Below are 25,479 nucleotides of genomic sequence, written 5' to 3'. Positions count from 1 at the left end.
TTTTAAAGCTCTTTTAGATCTGTCCCTAGCCTATCTGATCTCATCTTTGATGATCTTCCTTTAAGTCACCTGTATTCCTGTTTGTCTTAGCTCTGGCCACTATTTAAAAAACATCCTAGGGAATTAATTCCCTGGCTGTCCAGTGGTTAGGACTCTGCACTTCCATTGCAGGGGGCATGGGTTCGATCCGTGGTTAGGGAACTAAGATCCCACGAGACATGTGGTGTGGCCAAAAAAAAAAAAAAAATCCTAGACTGGGTGGCTTATAAACCATAGAAATGTATTTCTCACAGTTCTGGAGGCTGTAAGTCCAAGATCAGGATATCAGCATGGTCAGGTTCTGGTAAGGGCCCTCTTCCAGGTTGCAGACTGCAAGTTCTCATTGTATTCTCACATAGCAGAGAGGAGAAGCAAGTTCCCTGTGTCTCATAAGGGCACTAATCCCGTTTGTGAGGGCTGCACCCTTATGATGGCATCCAATTCTAATTACTTCCCAAGGGCCCCACCTCCTAACACCATCCCATTGGATGGCAATGTTTCAACATATAAATTCTGGGGGAACATAAACATTCAGTTCATAATATTACTACACTGAAATATTCACCCATTCTCATTCCTAACATTTTCTTTCATACCTACACTTATACCTATTGATACTTTGTTCTCTGTTTGAAACACCTTTTCTTCCTATCTCTGCTTGTCACAATCATTCAAGTTTTCATTTAAGTGCCACCTTCTCGTAGGACCTTCTTTGATCCCTCTTAGACTTAATTTCTCCAATAACAGTTTTTCTCCTATAGCAGTTTTCATTCCTCACTTTTGTCACTTGCATTTCAGCTAGGTGATGAGCTCTCTGTCCACCTGACATCTTTTTAAAAGCACAATAAAGCCCTATCAAAAAATGATTTGCTGGTCTTTGATTTCAGTTCTACCAGAGTTAGATCGTATCCTTAACTTAGTGATGTGTAGACATGCCCTGTTTAGCAGAAGGGCTGGGGTAGGGAATGGGGTCATTATTAGCATAGTTCTAGTGGAGATGTGTTCCTGATGTAAAAATTTATTTCATGCATTGACTACACAGTTAGTAGTTCACTGGCTGATCCCTTCTTCTCTGACATGCTCCACATTTGTTCCAGTGGTAACTGGCTGGGCTAGAAGCAGCATCATCAGCTCCCACCAGGTTCCCCACCTCCTCAAGCTGCTATAATAGCTAGCATAGATTTTAACCCTTAAAATCATGGTTTCCTTTTAGAAAACAATCAAAAGACTTCGGGAATGAAAATTAGATATTGCTGGTAGACAGAACACAGAAATGAAAACATAGAACAGCATTAGGCAGACCCGTACTTACTGAACAAGCCCCAGATAGAATCCATGATGATTTGTCGTGGTGTTTTTATTTTGTGTGGTTTGTCTCTGTACCTAGGATTGTCTTGCTGTACCTATTAGCATTATATAACTATGTAACTACATGTGTTGGCCACTTTGGTAAAGCACATTGTGCTTTCCCCACTAAAACGAAAAAAAAAAGAAACAAAAAAGTATTGTAACAGGTTTGAAGTAGTAGCAAAAGTCTGTTTTCCTTAAGGAAATGTGCCATGAGGGCTGGCTATTTTGTTAATGTTCTTTCTTGTGGTGGCCAAGGAAATTGTGATACTACTTCATTTGGTGAAAAATGCTGACATTAACGCAACTAAGGACCTGAGAGATTCAATAACTTAGAAGAAGAAAAAAAGATTTAGTATCAACATAGAATTTTGAAACACCTGAGTAATTGAGAAAATTAAAAGCATTATCTGAAGTTCATTTTCTTTAATATACTGTTAGAGCTTATGTAAGTGAACTTGTTTATTTGCAAATTAGCAAGTTTTTCTTTGGTAAGAAGGACTCTGGTCACACTTACCACATTATTTAGGGCCTTGAAACCAATTAAAGTGCTGTCAAACTTTGCAGGCAGACTATAAATATATAGTTATTTCTGTTTAGAGCAAAGTAGAATGAACAAAATAAAAGTCTCATTGAAAGACATTTGCACAATGACAGCTTTGCAGCTTGCACCATAGGCTCTCAGAAAGAAATGAAAGAATATTTATATTTATATTGATTAATGTAACCCATGTATTATAAAAATCTTAATTAAAACTGCTAGATTTAATTCCTTTTTAAAGATAAATATTTTAGACTTCCCTGGTGGTGCAGTGGTTAAGAATCTGCCTGCCAATGCAGGGGACAGGGTTTGAGCCCTGGTCCGGGAAGATCCCACATGCAGCAGAACAACTAAGCCTGTGCACCACAACTACTGAGCCCACGTGCCACAACTACTGAAGCTCACGTGCCTAGAGCCCATGCTCCACAACAGGAGAAGCCACCACAAGGAGAAGCCTGCACACTGCAACGAAGAGTAACCCCTGCTCGCCGCAACTAGAGAAAGCCCACGAGAAGCAATGAAGACCCAACGCAGCCAAAAATAAATAAATTAATTAATTAAAAAAAAACTTTAAAAAATATTTTATTTTGGAATAAATTTAGATTTACAGAAAAGTTGAAAAGATAATACAGAGAATTCCTGTAAATTCTTCACCCAGTTTTTCTCTGATGTTAACCTTTTACACAAAGAGGGTACATTTTTTAAAACTAAGAAGTTAACATTAGTATAGTACTGTTAACTAAACTCTAGACTTTATTCAGATTTCACCATTCCCCTACTTATGAACTTTTTCTGTTCCCGGATCCAATCCAGGGTATCATATGGCATTTAGTCATCACGTCTCCTTAAGTCTCCTCTGGTCTGCAGTAGTTTCTCAGTCCTTCCTTGTTTTTCATAACCTTGATCACTTGGTTAAGGTGATGTCTGCCAGGTTTCTTCACTGTGAAGTTGCTGTTTTTCATTTTCCATACTCTGTTCTTTGAAAGCATGTCACTGAGTCCAGTCTACACTAAAGAGGAGGAAAGATTAAGCTCTATCTCCTGGAGTGAAGAGTGTCTATATATAATATTAATTTCATTATTAATAAATAGTTACAATGAAAAGTTGGCGGTTTTGTTTTATTGTTGTTTTTAGTACACCCCCTCCATTCTAGAACTAGTTTGAGAGTACAGTCTTTCCACCTCTGTTAAACTTTCTGATACGTTAATCAGTTATGCTCTTGATGTTTTTCTAAAGAGGAAGTAATCACCTGTAGTAGGAATAAAGAACCTTTTGGGAATCCTGAACTGTGGCCTTAAGGGCAGTATCTAGTTTTGGTTCATATGTTACCAGCACTTAGCCTGGAATCTAGTAGAGATCATTGGAGGCATCTTCATTTATTGCTAGGGGTTGGAAAAGTGCAGAAGTACAGGAGCTATGTCTAATAAAGGGGTACGTTTCTCTCCAGTTCTGACTGTGGTGCAAGAGGATGGGAACTGTCATTTATTTGGCCTTTACCATGCCAGGCACATTATTTTATTTGCTGTTGATAACAGCCCTGTGAGGTAGCTATAATCTGTTTTCTGGAAAAGGAAACCTAAAGCTTAGAAAAGTGAAAATCTCAATAGAACAGTGTTTGAACCAAGGTCTGTGACCTCTCAGGTCATTTTCTTTTTACTATATGTTTTGTCTTCTTTTACAGTTTCCTATGTTCATTTCCTTGTCTTTATTCCTGTCTCTTTTCTCCCTTCTTTTAACTTCTCCCTTTTTTAAAAAATTTCTTCTGCTTAAAGTGAAATATTTTTTAAATATAGAGCTTAAGAAAGTGGATCTCATTCATTGCTGGTGGAAATGTGAATTGGTATAGCCTTAGGGTAAAGACACCTACCTATCTATCTATCTATCTCTCTATCCCCCTACATAAAAGAATGGTTACTGGGCTTCCCTGGTGGCGCAGTGGTTGAGAGTCCGCCTGCTGATGCAGGGGACACGGGTTCGTGCCCCGGTCCGCGAAGATCGCACATGCCGCGGAGCGGCTAGGCCCGTGAGCAATGGCCACTGAGCCTGCGCGTCCGGAGCCTGTGCTCCGCAACGGGAGAGGCCACAGCAGTAAGAGGCCCGCGTACCGCAAAAAAAAAAAAAAAAAAAAAGAATGGTTACTGTATTGTTGTCCATAGGGGCAAAAAAAAGTGAACACAAAGCTTATCATTAGGTGACCAAATGTGCTACATCCCTTAATGTAGCCATTAGAGGTTTTTAAATTGTTTTTTTAGTGATAAATGATAAAGGGGTGTGTGTGTGTATGTATAGATTCCACTCACTTTTTCAAAACAAACAATAACAAATAACCCTATATATGTTTTATATGATTCTAAGAACACAGATTAAAAAAATTTTTTTATTGAAGTATAGTTGATTTACGATGTTTATTTTTGGTATACAGTAAAGTGATTCAGTTATACATATATATCTATATTGTTTTTCATATTCTTTTCCATTATGCTTTATCACAGGATATTGAATATATCAGTAGTTCCCTGTGCTATACAGTAGGACCTTGTTGTTTAGAACACAGATTTTTAACATGTCAGTGAAAGGTAGGAAGGGAGAATGACATGTATGATAATTACGTGCCCATTTATATAAAATGAGTCTGTGCTTATGTGTACATGAAAGTACAGTCACCAACTAGAAATCTAGTCAACACCAGTTCTTTCGTCTCCCTCGTCATCGCATCTAATCAGTCTCAACGTCCTGGTGATTTTCAAGCATTTCTCAAATGTTTTTCCTACTTTCCATTTCCTCTACAATTGCCTTAGTTATCATCTTTGCTTGGACTACGGAAACAGCCCCCTAAATGGCCTCTTATCTTTTTTTTAATTAATTAATTTATTTATTTTTGGCTGAGTTGGGTCTTCGTTGCTGCATGGGCTTTCTCTAGTTGCGGCCAGCGGGAGCTACTCTTAGTTGTGCGCAGGCTTCTCATTGTGGTGGCTTCTCTTGTTGTGAAGCATGGGCTCTAGGCGCGCGGGCTTCGGTAGTTGTGGCCCACGGGCTTAGTTGCTCCGCGACGTGTGGGACCTTCCCTGACCAGGGCACAAACCCGTGTCCCCGGAATTGGCAGGCGAATTCTCAACCACTGCGCCACCAGGGCAGCCCCTGGCCTCTTATCTTGAATCTTGTCCACCTCAATTCCTTCTTCTATTGTCCTGTCAAAGTAGATCTATTCAGCGATTTCTAACATGTAAACCCCTCTACCTAAAACTCTTCATTGATACTCTCTTACCTACACAACAAAACCCAAACCCTTTGCCAGGGTCCAGAAGGGCTTGCAAAATTACAACTTGCAAAATTAGACTTCTCCTGTCATTCCCCACCTCACCACCTCCACTCTGGCAACCGCAGACTAGCTTTAGTTATCCACATAGGCCACGGGGACGACCCTTCAAGGCCTTTGCTTGTGCTGGTACTTCTGCTTGGGATTCTCTTCTTGTCTTCCCCCTCAGCTCCCCAAGCCCTCCTCCCCAGACACTTGTTGCTTTAAAACTCACCCCTGGGGTCTCCTCTACCAGAAAGTCTCCCTTGACCTCATCCTCAACCCCAGGCTAAGCTGGATGACCTCTCTTTTGCATCTACCATGTGTATTGTCATGAATTCCTTCTCAGTTTCTCTTCTCCACTAGACAAGGGAAGGAACTGAGTTTTTCATCTTTGTTATTCCAGTACTGTCCACCATGCCTGGCACTGTTTATTTGTTCTACAACTGGATGCCACCCCCTGTGGCACCTCCACCTGCAGGGATCTTTAAATCATAACCAAAAAGTGGTTTCGCATTCATATTTTAGAGAATAAGTGACTTCCCTGGTGGTCCAGTGGTTAAGACTCTGCACTTCCACTGCAGGGGGCCCGGGTTTGATCCCTGGTGGGGAGCTAAGATCCTGCGTGCCACACCGCACTACCCAAAAAAAAAAAAAAAGTATAAATTCCAAATTTTAGAGAATTAGGTGAACCATCTTCATGTTTAGCAGAGAGGGAAAAATGTTTCTTTGGTGTCACATATCTCTCATATGAACAACAATTTATTAAAAGGGTAAGATTATAAAGCAAGTGAATTTCATTCATTTTTCTAATTAATATATATCTTCATAAGTAATTGTGTTTAATTATGATATTTTCATTGTGCCATTTTATTTTATTTTTTAAATAATTAATTAATTTATCTTTTGGCTGCGTCAGGTCTTAGTTGTGACAGGCGGGATTTTTTGTTGCAATGCGCAGGCTCTTCCTTGCACTATGTGGGCTTCTCTCTAGTTGTAGCATGCGGGCTCCAGAGCATGTGGGCTCTGTAGTTGTGGTACACGGTCTCTCTAGTTGTGGCGTGCGGGCTTAGTTGCCCTGTGGCATGTGGGGTCTTAGTTCCCTGACCAGGGATCGAACCAGCGTGCCCTGCATTACAAGACGGATTCTTAACCACTGGACCACCAGGGAAGTCCCTGTGCCATTTTAAATTACGGTACATTGTTATCTAAATTTTTTATGGTGGGGACACAGTTATTTAGACTCATCAGAGTAAAACTACAGAGGTATTAAATACTGATTTCTGCAGGTACAGACAGATATAGTCCAAACAACTGATAATGGTGAATAATCCACAGTAAGTGGTGCTAAGTGCCTAAAATGATGCCACACACTGGGAACCAGCAAGTGCCAAAGAAATGTTAGTTTTGATATCTGGGGATAGTTATGCCTTTTTTTTAACCATTCATATATAGTTGAAAATTCTATGTTAATTACCAACTACAGACCAGCATAGTGGTTAGTTTCTGATTCATAGAATAGTGCATTTTTTGGATGAATTTTCACAGTATTTAGAAAGACACACTTGACTTTTAAGTTAAAAGAACCAGGATTGCTAATAAACACTGCAGAAAACAGATGTCTTCTAACTGATTGAATGATTAGAACACAAATTATAACGTGCCAGGATATTACAGCTCATGTTTCTGAAAAGTCTCTCCACATGTTAGTTCTTCCACTGTAACCAGTTTTGCTTTAAAGAATAGCAGTTTGAAAGGTAAACTGTTCGTAACATTGAACAGGGTAGAGTTTGTGGTTAGGTCTGTTACCCTAAGATGGGTATTTTTGTTTTTTAATGCTCTTTGAATCATTTTAATAATAATAATTTTGTTTTTTTCAGTGGCCTATTTCCCAGTTAAATATCACATGATGAATCATGTCATGTGTGGTTTACTCTTCTTACTACAATTATTCATTAAAAGGAATTTTATGAAATTATAGGCTACAGAAGTGATTATTATTAACTGTGATTACAAACTAGTTGTTTTCAGCAAAGATTTTAGTTCATGGTGGGTGAATGTTCCTTTTTTGAAAACTTATTATATAAACAAAGTCTTTTAATACTGGTAGGCTTTCACTTTTGTTTTAACGTGTCAGCCATGCTGAATAATTTCTTTGCAAATGGGATGTTTTTATGTGCAATTTCTGAATGTCTCACATCTGTGGATATAATTGTATAATCAACTACTAATGTAAATCATTGTCCAGTGAAATTGTCTAAAGTGAACAGTAACCACACAGGGACTGAATTAAATTTAAAAAACAAAATAGAACCTTAGATTCTAGAAGGGGGCCGTCTCTTTTTTAATTTGTTTTCTTTTCTATCACTATGCCATTTTGATTCCATCTCCTCCAACCCCAGTTCTTCAAGGCTCTACAAAAACTATTCTACAGGAAATAATGTTGATGCTCACAATAAGTTAGAATCAGTGAGGAGACTCTGAAATAATCAAAGAACTTTCACCCTTCCCATCTCCCCGCACCCCAACCCCTACCCTCACCCGCCTACTGGAAAGGCATAACTGTTTTTCCCATGTTTGGCTGCGATTTAGATTATCTTTTCTCTTTTTCACAGTGACCTGGAGCCTGAATGGCTGGACAGTGTGCAGAAGAATGGAGAGCTATTTTATTTGGAGTTGAGTGAGGATGAAGAAGAAAGCCTTCTTCCTGAGACACCTACTGTGAACCATGTCAGGTTCAGCGAAAATGAGATTATTATTGAAGAGGATGATTACAAAGAAGGAAAAAAGTATGAACCCAAACTCAAGCGGTTTACCAAGATTTTAAAAAGTAAGAAACTTTTACCCAAGCGCTATAATAAAAAAAATAGCAATGCCAGTGGGCCAGTATCCATTCTAAAGCATCAGTCCAGTCAGAAAACAGGAGTTGTTGTCCAACAGCGGTACAAAGACGTGAACGTTTACGTGAACCCCAAAAAGCTAACCGTCACCAAAGCCAAAGAGCAGCTCAAGCTTCTGGAAGTACTGATTGGGATTATCCATCAGACCAAGTGGAGCTGGAGAAGAAGTGGAAAACAGGGCAGTGGAGAGAAGCTTGTGGTCCATGGCCTGCTGCCAGGAGGATCTGCTATGAAGAGTGGTCAGATATTAATTGGTAAGTCCTGCTCGTGAGCATCAGTCCTTGTTTGCAGGGTTAATGGTTGATGATGCTTTGTGAGGAAAGTGATCAAAACAGAATTATACCCAGTGTCTCAACCAATAAAGGACTGCCTGACGATATTTGGGACAGTAGTGAAATTGGAAGGATTGTGTACTGCAATGCACAGCATTCTTAAGACAAGCACTTTAGTGCCTTGAATACACATGTGTGCCTTGTTAGGCCAGGGAACAGCTTAACTCATTTTCAAGTTTTTATATAATTTTATTTCATCTTGGTTTTCTTTGCTGACAAGAAAAAGAAAAGTTAACTGTACAGTGATAATTTAGGTTTGAATGACCTATATCCAATAACATGATACAAAAATATATAATTTATGAATAAAAATACTTTAAAATTGTATATTTGCACTTAAGTGCCCTGAGTTCTTGGAGTAGTTTTAAACTGTTTCCTATGGCATATGTAGCAACATTGGTGTTATACGTAAATTTCCTTTTAAGGGCGCTTGTCATAAAATATCCCACCAATTTTGAGGGGAAAATAAGAAATCCACAAGTTATTCTGAATATATGTTAAGATGAGCATTTTGTGTTGCTGATACATTTTAAGCTGTTGGATATGTTTGAGTTAGTAGCAAAGATAGATTAGTTACCTAGAGATAGATTAGTTACCCAGAGATAGATTCATTACCCAGAGATAGATTCGTTACCCAGAGATAGATTACCCTACCCAGAGATAGACTAGCTACCTAGAGATAGACTAGTTACCCACAGATAGATTAGTTACCCAGAGATAGGTTAGTTACCTAGAGATAGACTAGTTACCTAGAGATAGATTATTTACCTAAAGATAGATTAAAGATGAGTATATGTTGTTAACAAAACTTACAGGTAGTAACAGTTCTCCAAGCTGATGGTCTTAAGTTGACCCAGCCTGAGAGATTTTGATAAAGGAACTTTTATAGATTCTTTAGAAACATTTCAAAATATTTCTTTAAGTCCACATTTTTTGTTTGTTCATTGATTCATTAGATAATTTTTTGAGCACCTGCTAAATGCCAGGAGCACGAAGATTACTCTAATGATCCAGTTGCTCCTCCTAAGGAGCTCATGCTGTAATGGAGCTCACGTAGTGTCAGAAATAAGCAGGCAGTTTCCCACAGTGTGATAAGTGACACGATAAGGGTTTGCAGGGAGGAACCCTGTAGGAAGGGCATCTGTGCAAAGCGTGTATTCCACATGGTTGCAACAAGATCTCCACATTCTCTTCTTACAGCGTGATGTTGATACTCCTCCCATGGAGAGTTGTGGTATGTGTGTGTGTCTCTGTGCCCCACTGCCCTGGCCTTGAATCTGGGTGGGTCTGTGACCACAGCTTAATTGGTACCGTACACACAGACTTAAGGAGTGGGCTTATAAAAGGGGATGCACCTTCTGCCTGTCCCCATTCTGTGAGGAAGGCCAGGCCACATGAAGAGGCCCTGAGTCGTAGCATTCTGGCTGATAGCCCCAGCTGAGGCCCCAGCCACGCTCAGGAACAGCCATCAGACGTGAGTGAAGAAGCCGTCCGGGTAACCCCTGCCCCAACCATCTGGCTGCAGCTACACAAGGAACCCTGAGTGATAACCTCAGCTGAGCCCCATCAACCCCAGAACCGGGAGAGACAATAAATGGTGGTGGTGGTTTCTTTCGTTTGTTTTTTTTTTTTAATTGAGATATAATTGACATATTACATTACATTAGTTTCAGGCATACAACATAATGATTTTATATTTGTTTATCCTCTGAAATGATCACTGCAGTAAGTCTAGTTAACATCCATCTCCACACATAGTTGCAAAGGATGGTTGTTGTTTGAAGCTACTGAGTTTTTTGGGTGATTGCTTATGCAGTAATAGGTAACTGGAACAGGAGCTAATGCATACTTACATTCTCTCAGGTCCTCACCTTCCTTTTTTGTCAAGTTACAGAATTGGACCAAAGTATCTCTAAGGTTTGTTCTGTTAGTTCTGTCAAAGGAGACCAGAATTCCTGCTTATGAAATCCTGCCTGGTTGTTGCCCACCACCATAACTGTATGATCCCACATGCTGGGAAACCTCGGCTACACATTCTCCTTATGCTCACCTGGGGCTTCTGCTTGGAATGCCTATTTGGACTGAGTTATAGACAGATCTCTAAAATTCTTTTTACCCTTTTCTCTTGAAACCTAACAGAGTGGTAGTTATGACCAATGAGCCTCCTATTCCATATTTCCTTTCCCCTGATACTCCAGTCTGCTGTACCTTCTAGGAATGGCAGTTACCTCTGGCCGTGATCTTTGCACCATCTGTATGGGAGGAAAGAGAATGAACCAGAGAGAGGAAGACTACCAGGGTGGTCCTACTGTTTATCATTAAAGTAATTTAAAGATACACAAGATGCTAGTAGTCTACCTTTTAACCTAAGTGAGGTAACATGGATGCATTCACCTTGTGATAATTCATTGTATTGTACTACAATTTATGCACTTTCCTGCATGTGTATTAAATAGCAATAAAAAGTTAGAAAAATGAGGCTCATGAGTTCAATTTTGTAATAGAAAAGATTATGATTTACTAATAAGTAGAAAGGAAATTTGTCGGAATAAAATGATTATTTCATCTTTGATGCGTAGCAAAATGGTTGGCTCATAATAAGCCCTCAAAAACATTTACTGAATGAATGAATAAACCATGTAAAAAAAGAATACATGCAGGGAAAACAATTAGAAGTTAATATCAATACAGCAAAATGCTAATAGTGTTGGATTGGGATGGGGGCATTATGGGTAATTGTTATCTCTACTTTTCTAAGTTTTTAATTTTATGATTATGTTCCATATTTTTTAATTATATAATTTTGGGACTAAAGAATGGATGATTTTTTTTCAGCATTAATTTTTTAAAAATTCTCTGAGCAGTCACAGGTGTTAAGCTTATAAATAATGAATATTATCTTATGCCCCTTAGAGCAGAGATATAAATCGCTGTTAGGAAAGAGACTTCGTCCTTGAATACTTCATCGAGCAGATGCTCTTGTTTATCAAGATCAGAAATCCTATTCCAAGTTGGGTATGTGTTCATACCCATTTGCAAGAATGGATGATTTTAATGTCATGGTGGGTTTGCTAATCGCACAAGGTGCTTCTGTGGTGGTAATTTCTCACTTGCTTCTTTCATAGCGACATTTCACACTGCAGTCACCCCACAGGTAGGAAGATCATGAATGCTTTGTCCGGGTCAATGCAGTTTGCTCAGGGTGACTTCCCCTGTTGTCTGGCTGGAGGGTGACCCACTGTTGACTAAAGTCCCTTGACCAGCACAGTGAGACGGGTGACTCTTCTTTCCTTTTATGACAGCAGAACTCTGTTCTATTCTCATTCTTCTTTGCTGGATTCTTGGGGGTCTTGCTACCTTTTTTGGTGCCATTTTTGCTGTTCCTGCTGCCAAGGGCTTGCATGTTTATTTTTTATATTTCTATTTTTGCGTTTCTGTTAAAGTTTGACAGTTGATAGCTCCTGGACTACCTGTAGCCAGCCTCTGACTCAGTCCAGAACAAATAGAAGTTCCCCTTTTATCTACATCCTAGAAACTGCGTATCATCTCAGTGATTTATTTTTGTCTTCAAGATTACCCTTTTTTTGGTCATTTTAAACTAGATGTTTTTTTGAGGATTGGGAAGGATAGGGTTAGATAAATTACACATTGATATTCTTTTTTTAAAATTAATTATTTATTTTGGCTGCGCTGGGTCTTAGTTGCGGCATGCGGGATCTAGTTGCGGCATGCGGGATCTAGTTGCGGCATGCGGGATCTTTGTTGCGCCATGCGAACTCTTAGTTGCAGCATGCATGTGACATCTAGTTCCCCAACCAGGGATTGATTTCAGACCCCCCCTGCATTGGGAGCATGGAGTTGTACCCACTGGACCACCAGGGAAGTCCCCACATTAATATTCTAGACACACATACCCCTGGAAACCTTTTCTGATGAAGAATAAACAAAGTTTTTATTTCAAGCTCTTTTTGTGTCAACTTCTAATGTTCTCACCTGTGATCACTAAAGAGATCTGTATAATACTTGTGCTAAGTTTCTCTTTTAAATTTTAAAAAATTTTGGAAGTATTTTTGGATTTACTTTAAAAAAAATCATTTTAATTGAGGTATGACCCATAATATGCACAAATCTTAAATGTATACTCAGTAAATTTTGACATATGTTTGTCCCTGTGTAACTACCACCCAGGTCAAGATATAGAATGTTTTTGGTACCCAGAAGGCTCCATGGTACATCCTCCTAGTCAGTACCCACTCCCAAAGGTAATCTTTTAAAAGTCGGAACTTTTCTATCAACAGAGTTGATTTTGCCTCTTCTTGAACTTCATGTATGTGAAAGTATATGGTGTGTATTCTCTTGTTTCTATTATATTTTCTTTAGCTTATAATCTATGAGAAATATCCATGTTCTCACTATGTAGTATTCCGTTGTATGAATACATACTATTTATTTTTCCATTCCACTGTTGATGGACATTTTGGTTATTTCCAATTAAAATATCTGAAGTGCTCTTTTGAAAAGACAGATTTGTTTTTTATGAACACATAACGCATGGTTTTATTCTCTAATGTTTTGCAGACTATTACTTGGTATACATTTTTATTTTCTCCTCTAATAGGTGTAACATTTTGATATTCTTAATGAAAATAACTCTACTTGTTTGTCTCTCCTCTCGCACGTCATTTTTTCCCCATACTTCTCCCCATGGTACTTGAACCACTAGTAAAGGAAAGACACTGAAGCAGTGTGTTCACTGGAAAGACAGAATTTTAGAGTTTTTAGGCCTTTGTTGAGAGCGTCTGGTTGTTACTTCCCCCTATGGATGAGCACCAAAGAAATCGCATGACTTACCCGAGAGCAGACAGCCAGTCAGTGATACAGCTGAGACCCATGGGTTGTGAATTCCATTCACAGAGCTCACTTGAATGGGTGAGCCAGGTTGCTCACTTGAATGGGTGGGGAAAGTGCCAAAAGATTTCTCTTTGAAACAAAAATGAAAAGAAATGATTTAATCCTTTCAAAATGTAATTGGGAAATAAGTGTTAAACTACCACAATGTACTGTTTAACCCAGTTAATTCATTCGGAGACATTTGTCCTAAAGAAGTAATCTAAAACACATCTGCAAACCGCAGCCAGCAGATCAAATCAGGCCCACCACCCATTTTTGTACAGTCAGCAAGCCAAGAATGGTTTTAACCTTTTTCGATGGTTTTTAAAAAACAATCAAAAGAGTGATATTTTATGACATATGAAAATTATATGAAATTCAGATATCAGTGTTCATAAGTAAAATGTTATTGGAACATAGCCACATTCATTTGTTTATTGCTGCTTTCAAGCTACAATATCAGAGTTGAGGAGTTGCGACAAAGGCCATATGGCCTGCAGAGCCTAAAATATTTACTGATCTGACCCTTTACAGAAAAAGTTTGCTGGCCCTAGATGTAAAAACAGGAAAAGCTATGTGCACGAAAACATTTATTTGAGCATTCTTTAATAATAATAAAAAGCATGAAAATGTCAAACCAAGGGTCTGATTATTTAAATTATAATTTAATAAATTTTTATGTTATTTGACTATTAAAATTGTAATTCTAAACACTGTATGCCAGCATAAAAATTCTTATTACTTGAGAAGTTTAAAAGGAAAAAAATCCTTGATGCCTCATTTGTGTGAACAAATGTAAAGACTAAAAATAATTTGCAGAAACAATCATGGCTATAATGCCATCAATAATTTATAGCTATCAATAATTTTTACAACATTTCTGCAATATTATTTTCTATTTTAATGAGAAATAGTTTCTTATCCATCATCTCCAGAGAATATGATGTTTTACTTAATATTCTGAATGGTAGTTACAGTAGATGAGCTATCCTTATTCAAGGAATTCTAAAATGGTAGGTTGGGAGGGACCTTAATTTTCTCTGGTTTAGTGCTTACATGTTATAGTTGAGGGATTGATATTGAAGTTAAAAAAATACAATAATTTTTATTCTCTCAAAACTTAAGAATTTGTCAGTAAATGCATTAACTTGAATGTATAAAATGGCAGTATGTAACTATGTTTCAAAAACCATATGCTTTCCCCTCTGAAGTCAAATTCAGCTTAATTTAAATGATCTATTTATTTATTTATGTAAATTTATTTATTTTTTTTGGCTGTGTTGGTTCTTCGTTGCTGTGCGCGGGCTTTCTCTAGTTGCTGCGCGCAGACTTTCTCTAGTTGCCGCGAGCGGGGCCTACTCCTCGTTGCGGCGCGCGGGCTTCTCATTGCAGTGGCTTCTCTTGTTGCGGAGCACAGGCTCTAGGCGCACGGGCTTCAGTAGTTGTGGCATGCAGGCTTCAGTAGTTGTGCCTCGTGGGCTCTAGAGCGCAGGCTCAGTAGTTGTGGCACACGGACTTAGTTGCTCCGTGGCATGTGGGATCTTCCCGGACCAGAGCTCAAACCTGTGTCCACTGCATTGGCAGGTGGATTCTTAACCACTGCGCCACCAGGGAAGTCCCTAAATGATCAATTTAAATGCACAATCTGATCCCACCCCACTGTCTCATACCTATTTCCCAGTCCTCTTGTATGTAAATACCAGATTCTAACAAGACTGATTTATTCTTTTTCCAATGACTGCCAAGTGTACCTTGTATATCCTTCTATTCTTTAGCATTCATGGTCCCTGACTCTCACTTGGTGCTTAGCCAAAGTTGCTTTGTTCTGTTAAGCGGGTATATTAATTTTCTATTGCTGCTGTGACAAAGTACCACAGACTTAGTGATTTAAAGCAGCACAAATTTATCATCTTGCAGTTCTGGAGGTCAGAAGTCTACAATGCGTCTTCCTGCACTAAAATCAATGTATCCACAAGGCTGCATTCCTTCTGGAGGCTGCAGGGGAGAACCCCTTTCCTTGGCCAGCTGCTGGAGACCACCTGCATTCCTTGCCTTGTGGTCCCTTCATCTTCAAAGCCAACAGCGTGGTATCTCCATGTCTCTCTTTCTCTGACTCTGTGGTTTTCCTGCCTCCTTCCTATAAAGGCCCTGTAATTACATTGGGCTCTTTTGGATAATCTCCCAATCTCAAGATCCTTAACTTAATTACATCTGAAAAGTCTCTTTAGCTATGTAAAGTAACATATTCACAGATTTCAGAGATTAGGGTGTGGACATTTTTGGAGGACAGTTATTCTGCCTACCACAGTGTGTGTCAGTTTTAACTTTTTTCTCTTTGCAGTAGTAATAATATATGCTTATGGTAGACCATTTAGAAAATGTAATTAAACAAAACAAAGAAAAAGCCCAATCACCCAAAGGGATTTACTTAAGCATTTTGATAAACTGATCTCCCCCTTTACGTTTTATTTGATTCTTGAATGAAATCTCTTGATAAACTTGATAAATTTTCCCTCTTACTTCTACCCATCAATAATTCTCAGACTATTTCTTATTTAACAATTCAAATCAATTCATGCAGTTCATTTCCTTTCAGCCTTTGAAATGGGACCCTGCATACTAATGACTCCTATGCACTTGTTGAGAAAGAACTTTCCTGGAGTGCAGGCTGCCCACTGCAGTGATGTGATGTCCAGGAAGCCTGCCATCTCTGAGTCACCTCACAGAGGGGCTCAGAAAAATGTGAGGAAAGCAAGTATCTGGAAAATGAGAAGTGGATGTACCATTTCTTTTATAGAAAGAGACAATTTTCTACTAAACATTTAGAAATATTGTGTATATACTACACTTGTTCTAAAATTTATTTTCATATCTTTTGTGATGATACATGTCTCCTATTTTTAGAGGTTTGTTGGACATGATGCTTTTAGATGATACTTCCTACAACACTCAACTACAGAACTGTATTCATTAGGGTTTGGAGGGGAAAAAAACAAAGAGTCATTTGGGACATTATCCAATGGAGTTTTAGTTTAAAGGAGCAAGGTTTAAATCTTTTCACCATTTAGGTGTCCTGAGGATAGAATAATCTATAGACAGTAGAACTCATGGTTGGTACAGTCCAGAAGGGATTTTGTTTTATCAATACATCAGTACTTCTATATTGTGTTCACCTCCCTCCCTCCCAATCTCTCTCTCTCCCTCCCTCCCTTTTTTAAAAAAATGTTATTTATTTATTTATCTATTTATTTGGTTGCACCAGGTCTTAGTTGCAGCAGGTGGGCTCCTTAGTTGTAGCATATGAGCTCTTAGTTGCAGCATGCATGTGGGATCTAGTTTCCTGACCAGGGATTGAACCCCGGCCCCCTGCATTGGGAGCGTGGAGTCTTAACCACTGTGCCACCAGGGAAGTCCCCTTCCTTTTTAAACTCACGATAGCTATAAATAATTTGATATAGTACACTTGTTTAATATCTTATTTAAAAATAATTAGGGGAGTATGTTGCTTTTTCATTTTTCCAAGTTGAATTGAAGTTGGAAGCTTATTTTAGTTTGCAAGTTCTTACTCTTTTCTTCCAGTTTGATTGAGATATAATTGACATACAGCACTAAATTTAAGGCATACAGCATAATGATTTGACTTACATACATCATGAAATGGTGACCACAGTAAGTTTAGTGAACCTCCATCATCTCATATAGATACAAAATTAGAGAAATAGAAAAAAAATTGTTTTCCTTGTGATGAGAACTCAAGATTTACTCTCTTAACACCTTTGTTATATAACAGACAACAGTGCTAACTATATTGATCATGTTGTACATTACATTCCTAGTACTTACTTATCTTATAACTGGAGGTTTGTACCTTTTGACCACCTTCATCCAATTCCCCTCTTCTCTCCTCCCCCGCCTCTGGTAACCACAAATCCAATTTCTTTTCTGTGAGTTTGTTTGTTTATTTTGGAAGTATAATTGACCTACCACCCTATGTTAGTTCCTGTTACACAACATAGTGATTCGATATTTCTATACATTTCAAAATTCTTTTAAGAAAAGTTACCAGGTTGCTCAAAGTGCTGCAACAGCGGGCCATCATATAAGGCTTGGTGCCCAAACCTGAGGAACTCTCAACTGAATAGCATCTCTTGAGCATTTGAACCTAGTGTAGGTCATTGCAGGCTTTCAGAGGGCTGGCCTAAGAAACTCATGCTCACTCTGCACTTAGCCCCTTTCCCATATGATACACATCAGGGAGAGCAAGGAATGAAGGGACGGGGGGTGGTGAGGAATAGCAGTAGCTAAAGTAATGGCAGTTTCACCTGTTCCCCAACCCTCATTCCCACAGGGCATCATGAAAAGGGCCAGGTGACCCGTACACACATAGTGGGTTGCATTAAAGGACAGGAACTTGGAGCTTAGGGAACATAAATCTTTTATAAAGAACAATTATTAACAATAAGATATTGTTAATATATCTTATACAGTACTTTTTTTTTTTTTTTTTTTGCTGTTATTATACTGTACGTTTGCTCTGGAGGGAGACACTATCTCATCCAAAGCTGTTCGCTATACAGACAATCTTGAAAAGATAATCCAGAACACAGACTTTCAGTGTCTTGGCTTTTAAGATATACGAAAATATGAGAGACCAATGGAGAATTGTCTACCAACACTAGTTTGTCTATATATATCAATATATATTTATTATCTGTCTTCCCCAAAGAGTATTAAGCTCCATGTGAGTAGAGTTTTTTGTCTGTTTTGTTCAATTCTCTATCTGCAGTGCCTAGAACAGTGCCTGGCATACAGCAGATGCTCAATAAGTATTTGTTGGATAAACTAATGAATGGATGAGTATGAATTATTTAATCAATTTCCTAATGATGGGAATGAGGAGAAAAAAATAACCTTGGTATGTGTATTTCTATTAATATACTGACTGGTGTTTAGATATTACCTTTATGTTGTGAAAGTAAATTTCCATTTTAACACTGATCTTTATTAAAGCCACCTGATTTGATAATATACACATTTAAAGAAAAGCCATGGAAAAGGAGATTTTTTACCGAAACATGCTATAGGTTTTATTGCGGTTGGGGGCTTTTGAAACAAAGACGTGTGTAGGCACATATCAGTAATAACAGTGAATGCACAGCATATTGAGTTATGATATACCACATGGATTTAATTAAAATGTCAGCTGCATTTTTTTTACTGTGAGTCTAAGTGGTTAGATTCAATTTTGTTAATTGCAATATTTGGCTACAAATTTTCCATTTGTCCCTTGGGTTTATGTAATTCTCCCAATTGTATCAAAAATGAGAATATTCATCTCTTTGAATATTCATAGGTTGTATTAAGTTATGGTGCAATGTTGGGCTGTGTTACAGTTTAAGAAAGAGTGGGGTGGGAGATTAGTTCTGCCACTAATGAGCTTTATAACCTTGAACAAGTCCCTGAATGTCTGTACCACATTTTCCATTGTACTTTGAAGATCAGAATAGTTGCTTTATAATGTTCCAATTCTAGATCTTTTTCCATTTTGGATACTCACACAACTGTCTTTTATTGTGATTCTGTTTTCAGGTGATGTCCTTGTTGCCGTGAACGATGTAGATGTGACCTCTGAGAACATAGAGAGAGTTCTATCTTGCATTCCTGGACCTATGCAGGTGTGGACATTCTTTTTCTGTGTTTTATGATGAATTACATGAAATAAGTTTTTGTGCTATCTTTTTATGAAATTCTGAAAATAGTCATGTATAATGGGCGAGTTATACTTAACATGCTAGGATATTTCTAAAATTTTAGCTCTTAGAGATTGTTCCAAAAAGAGAGAAATATCTACAAGAACAATAATAACATACATAATGACCAACTTGCCATTATAAGTATCATACCTGCTGATGAAAATCCAATTCCTAGAAAAGCCATTTAAAATAGTCATGGAATTTTCTATGTTCTCACTTAGTAAAATCATAATTGCTATAAATTTTTTTATTGTGGTTTTGTTTATTTTAAAAGCTATACTATTTTCTTGATTTTTTTTCTTTTTTGTTATCTAGTTTAGCCTTACTCCTGAGCTTTTAGCTTAATGAATTATTTTTCATTCCTTGTAGGTAAAAATAAATCTCTTTCATAATAAGTTATTTTGATTCTCTAAGCATTGACATTTTGTATTACAGATGACATTTTTATGTCATTAGATGTATTTTTTCTTTTTTAGTTTTGTTTTTTTAAATTTAATTTTTTTTTTACACAGCAGGTTCTTATTAGTCATCAGTTTTATACACATCAGTATATACATGTCAATCCCAATCTCCCAATTCATTACACCACCACCACCACCCCCTGCCACTTTCCCCCCTCAGTTTCCATACGTTTGTTCTCTACATCTGTGTCTCAACTTCTGCCCTGCAAACCGGTTCATCTGTACCATTTTTCTAGGTTTCACATACATGCGTTAGTATAAGATATTTGTTTTTCTCTTTCTGACTTACTTCACTCTGTATGACAGTCTCTAGATCCATCCTCGGTTAGATGTATTTTTAAAATGCTATACCTCCTGTTTAAGAATGTTCTGCTCTTGTTATCATCAGGAATTGGCTTTCTCTCTTTCGAGGGGTAGGGACGGTGATATGTTTTAGACAGGTTAGAGACTCCATCAGGCAGTGAGAGGATGAAGCAAGTTTCAGATTGATCAGGATGAAGAACAGAATGCCTGATAAATCAGAATCATATCTGCATCTGATTTGAGATTCTGAAATAATAGGACCCATTATGAAATTTCTTGTTTTCTAAGAAAAAAGACTCCTGTTATGTTTACTTCCTTCTCTTAACACACACACACACACACACACACACACACACACACACACACAAACACACACACACACAGATGCTCTGTAAATTTAGCTATCTTCAGAAATGCAAAATGAAAGTGCTAGAATAACTGTGGTAGCCAGTGACTAGCAATGTCTAGGAGTGGATAGAGAGATGGGGATGGAGGTGGGGTGCTGTGTGAAATAATAGCAATCAGGCGGACATAGTGCTTCAGTAGGGTGTGCTGGTATCCCCTTTAGTTGCTAGATGAGGGGAGGAACAGGGATGGGCCAAGGTACTAGGGCACCTTAAGGGGTCCAGACAGCAGCTGTTTGCCAGTCAGTAATGAAGAATCACAGTATTTTAATGACTGAAACAGTGTCACCCAAGTAAACTGGCTGCGTATCAGCCCCAAGTGAGGGCTCCTCCTTTCTTGCCTATGGCAGTGGCAGGTGTCCTGTCAGTACTACCAAAGTTCAACCACATCTGTTCTGTCCTCAAAAAAAGAATTATGTTTCCAGTGGAGTCACATTATACTTATATTAATTAACATTTGTAAATTCAGCTATGCACCCTTGGCAGAAAAAGAAATAATGATTTAAATATTTTTGGACCAATTTCATCCACCATTTCCATGTCCTCATTAAGCGTGAAATAGCAGTGTATCTGCTGTCTGCCTGGTTTGCCTTACAACTGCATTAAATGTGGTTCTGTGCTTAAACATATACACACACATACACACACACACACAAATATATGTATTTGTATATATATTTATGTTTATTTTATATATATTTTTTAACAACATGGCTCTTAAGTGCCAATTCTTACATCTTGTGCAGAAATGAGGAAGCAGCAATTTGTTTTAAAGACGGAAGAAAAACTGTTGTGAGTTGGAATTAGCCTATTGAGAGAGTATGTTGTACTCCAGCACGGCCTTGCCTTCCTACTGCAATTTCAAGGGGATTTTGACTATATACAACCTGAGAATTGGGAAGGGAACTAGTGTTTGTATGTGCCATCAAGTGTGTCAGTGCTTTGCTAATAGCATTCCCTTTGATAATTTCATTTGTTCCCCATAACAATCTGTAAGAATCTGATCATATGTATTCCTATTTTATACATGAGAAAAAAAAATCTGAGAGAGAGTTAATGATTTGTCCAAGGGTGCAGAATTAATAACTCAGAGCTAGAACTGAAACTGACTCCAGAGCGTGATACTCCCATTTCACACACAACCTGGGTGAATCTTTGTGTCTGCATCCCCTTGTTCTTGTTGGGCCAGAACTAACTGCAGTGGACTTGTCTCAGAAAAAGCTGTTCTACCTGGTTTGTATCTATGGCATTTGAAACCCTTATGCAAGCAATAAGGGGAGAGGAATGCTGGTTTATAAAGAATACCTTAGCAGACTTAACATTTAAATTTGGAAATAGCCAACAGTAACATTTTAAACTTAGAGTATAAAAATAGCCTGAAAGCCTTCTTGTCATCCAACAGAAGATGCCCTGGAGGAGAGTATAATGTGGTAGAAAGGTCACTGAGGAGAAGGAGGGCAGATCTCTATTTTAAACCTCGCTCTGAGCAAGTTTCCAAACTCTTCTGGGTTTCAGTTTCCTCATTTATAATCAGAAGGGATTTGAGAGAATAAATCTCTGAGCCCCATTCCAACTCTACAATTCTGTGTTTGAATTTTAAATAAGTTCTGTTATAAATAGTTTCAGAACACCAGGATAAAATCCAGAGGCAAAGCCTATATGCTACATGAGGCACAAAGAGCCCAAATCATTTCTTTTGAAGACAGGTTTTAAGATTCTGCAAAACAGTTATCTTAGATTCTTCAAAAATGTTAATGTCATGAAAGAAGAAAAGGCTGGACAACTGTTTTAGACTAAGACAGACTGAACTAACATACAACCAAATGCAGTGACTAATCCTTTATTGATCCTGTAGTGCACTTAGGAACAGCTGTGTTGGGATATTTGGGGAAATCTGAATACAGCCTTTACTAGAGAATAGTATTGTGTTTAATATTAAAATTCTTAAGTATCATAATTGTATTTGGTTTTGTATCCTTAGGAGACATGGACTAAAGTACTTAGCAATGAAGCATTAAATTAGCTGCAAATAATTCTCAGGTAGTTCAGGCAAAAATTTTTTTTAAATAGAGAGAGAGGGTGAGGATGGAAGGAGAGGGGAGTCACACAAGCGAGAAGAGTGGGAGGAAGCAAATGTGGCAAAATGTTAAAAATTCCTGATACTGCGTGAGAAATATATGCATAATCGTACACTTCTTGCAACTTTCCGTAGGTTTAACATTTTTTGAATAAAAAGTTGTGGGTTTAAAAAAAAATGTTTTAAAAATTCAAAATGACAAGAACAAAGGTGCAAGTACTTTTCTAATTACTGACTTTTGTGACCTTGACCTGTTGTCACAGCTCTGTTCACTCATTTATTCAGCAAGCACATAATGATGCAGTTATGCCATCCCCTCCCCTGGCTTGATCAGGAAACTTGGGTCCAAACATTGCAGTTGACCGGGATTGATTGCATTAAGCCCTGGGCCATCACCGTGTTTCCTGGAACTTTGGAGGAAGCCAACTCCTTTTCTGGGAGATCAGCCTGCAGAACATTCATCTTAGACTCTCAGCTTTCAAGTACTTCTTAGGCCTAAGAGAGAGGAGAAAAGGCTTCTTAAAGGAGATGACACTTGAGTAGGATATTTTAACTTTTATTATTTCTTTGTTCCACAAAAAGTGGTGCTCATATATATTGTGGAAAGATTAGGAAATAGGCAAATTTTTAAAAAAGTATTTGTAAGTGTTTTTTTTATTCTCAGAACCCAGAAGTAACCAGCTATGTCAGTGTTTTAAAGAAGAAGACTGATGTGACCAGATTTGCATTTAGGAATGTATCCCTCTGGATGGGACTGGAGGTTGGGAAACCAGGTGGTCAGCTTTCCAGTAGTTCAGAAGAGAAGGGGTGAAGGCCTGAGCAAAGGCCTTGGCTGTGGTTGTGGAAGAAAAGGAGTAGATTAGATTTAAAGTATGTGGGAAGTAAAGAGGACAGTACTTCCTGCAGGAGAGAGCGGAGTCCAAGATGCCTTCCAAGTTTTGTCTTGAGTAATCTTGTGAGATCACCCGAAAGAGGAGGATGGAAGAGAGAGAATTTGCTGAGCCACGTAGACTCAATTCCTTCAGAGTTTTGACTAAGGTATATTCAGAGCATCTGCCAGAAAGGAGAAAAGATCAGACACATGGAGAGCAATGAAGAAGTTGTGAGAGAGAGTGCAGACCATGGGGCAGAAGTGAGAGTGTGGTCTGGCTCTGGAGCTGCTTCAGATTCTGACAGCCTCCCCAGGTCCCATGTGTGAAGAGGATGGCATGGTAGCTAATGGGGAAAAAGGGTCGGTTGGTTGGTTTGGCAGAGGCTGAAGAGACATTGCTTGTCATGTGGGGTGGGTTGGAGGCGGGAGTAGAGAGAGGATATAATTAAAGCAACAAGATTTTGGAAGTGGTGAGTTATAGAGAGCATATCCTTGGACCTGAGGTAAGACATATCAGCTCCTGAACTGAGGGGCCGGGGCGGGGGTGGGGGACCGAGGAAAGAAAGGATGGGAAAATTGCACAAATAAGAAAACCTTTGAGGGGGACAGGAGATGATGAAACTTGTCACCAGTTAATGTCCATGGAGGAACAACAGAAAACACTTTTTATAAGAAGCCTCATATAAACCCTACAGAAAAACCCTCTTTATAAGAACCTTCATATGAACTCTTATAAAAACCTTTTTTTATAAGAAGCTATAAACTATCTTATAGCAGATGCTTCTTAATAAAAGTTTTTTCCTATAAAACGCATAGTATCCTTAATATTTACCTATATCAACCCCTTTTTAAAAATGGCACTTAACTCTTAATTTGGTTGTCTGTCTTACCCATTTATCATTTTATCAAGACAACCAGATTTCCTGACATTTATAGCTACTTAACATGTAAGCATTTCAGAATGTCTTGTTAAAGTGTAGTTATCTTTGCATTATGGAGCCAACTTTACTTAAATCAGAAGAATGGTGGCTAAGATAGTTCCTTAAAGAATGTTAATGGATGGTTCTGTAGTTTGTGTATTTGTTTGAGTTTTTGTCATGCTGAGGGGAAAAGGTTCTTGCCCCACAGAAAAGAAGTTCTGATGTTTGCCAAGTGTAGCATTAAAGTTAGTTTTCAAGTGTGTCGTTCTTCACCAAGCATAGCAAACCAGTGTTAAATTTTAGGTTGCCGTTGCTGCCTAAAGTAAAATTGGTAAATTTTTATTTTAAGTCTACCAACTCATTTCCTTTTGTCATTCTTGGTGAGTCATACCCTATCTTTTGACCTCTCCACCCACAAGAATCTCAACTGGAGAAGATGCCCTCCCTTCTGTCTCTTCGGACACATATTTCTTTCTCTGAGGACCACTGGGGCGCACAGCTCTCACAGACGTTCCAGCCGACGCAGCCCGCCTCTGTGACACCTGCTCCCCTAGGATGTCGCTCATCTCCTGCTTCCTACAGTCAGATTTCTCACCCTCCACTCCATTCATATACCTAGTTCCTCCCCAAAGCCCAGTGCTGGGGACAATCTTCAAAGCTCCCCTCTATATTGGTACAAAGTCTGCACTCGGGATTCCCCCCAATTTGAAAGATTTCTCACATTCCCAAGGAACACCGTCAAAGACTCCCATATATTTTCTTTTGGACACTCCTAAATCCTCCTTCTCAAATGAAAGAACCCCCTGAGCTCCAAGCCATTTTTACTTCATTGGATCCTTGTTCGAGGATTTAATCTATTTATGCTTATGCTTATATTTTTACTTATGTATACATATATTGAGCATTACCCACTAGAACAGATGCCATCCTCAGAACATAGTCTTTCAGGCCATATAATGCTTCCATGTTGCTTGTTTGGGTCAAAACCTCACACCAAATATTCTTTTTCACATATTTCTAAGATTATGTTGGAAACAGTGTCTCTTCATCTCTCCTCACCTTATCCTTATATTAATTTTCCTCAGGTAACTCTTGATTGTTCTCATATAGGATCTCTCACTTTTTATGTTTTTGTGTAGCTTACTTAATATTTTCCCCCCAAATATACTAGTGTTCTATTAGCCTTTTTAGATACAGTGTTCTAATAATACCAAGGGCCCATTTTTCAACATCAAGTTTACAGAAAACATTAAAAATTAGTAAAGGTTGATCTTTTCCATTTGGAATATTAAATGTTTTGTAAAGAAACATGATCGTTTGGCCTCAGAAAAATTTCATGAGGAACT

The 25,479-nt window shown here is 38.3% G+C and overlaps 1 protein-coding gene across 2 annotated transcripts in view; it reads left to right on the top strand.

Moving 5' to 3' along the window:
- The window catches only part of INTU (inturned planar cell polarity protein), a gene marked incomplete at both ends in the record, with an annotated part of 78,486 nt that overhangs the window by 14,690 nt on the left and 38,317 nt on the right, over positions 1 to 25,479 (top strand). For both annotated transcript variants that reach the window (XM_082838105.1, XM_082838104.1), the window contains 2 exons: positions 7,838 to 8,376; positions 18,934 to 19,019. In XM_082838105.1, the coding sequence (XP_082694231.1) occupies positions 7,838 to 8,376; positions 18,934 to 19,019 (625 nt within the window). The remainder of the gene's footprint in view (positions 1 to 7,837; positions 8,377 to 18,933; positions 19,020 to 25,479) is intronic.

Source organism: Leucopleurus acutus, assembly GCF_964270905.1.
Source record: "Leucopleurus acutus genome assembly, chromosome: 4".
Taxonomy (NCBI): domain Eukaryota; kingdom Metazoa; phylum Chordata; class Mammalia; order Artiodactyla; family Delphinidae; genus Leucopleurus; species Leucopleurus acutus.
Note: the sequence above shows the minus strand (reverse complement) of the source record. Positions and strands in the feature narration are given on the sequence as shown.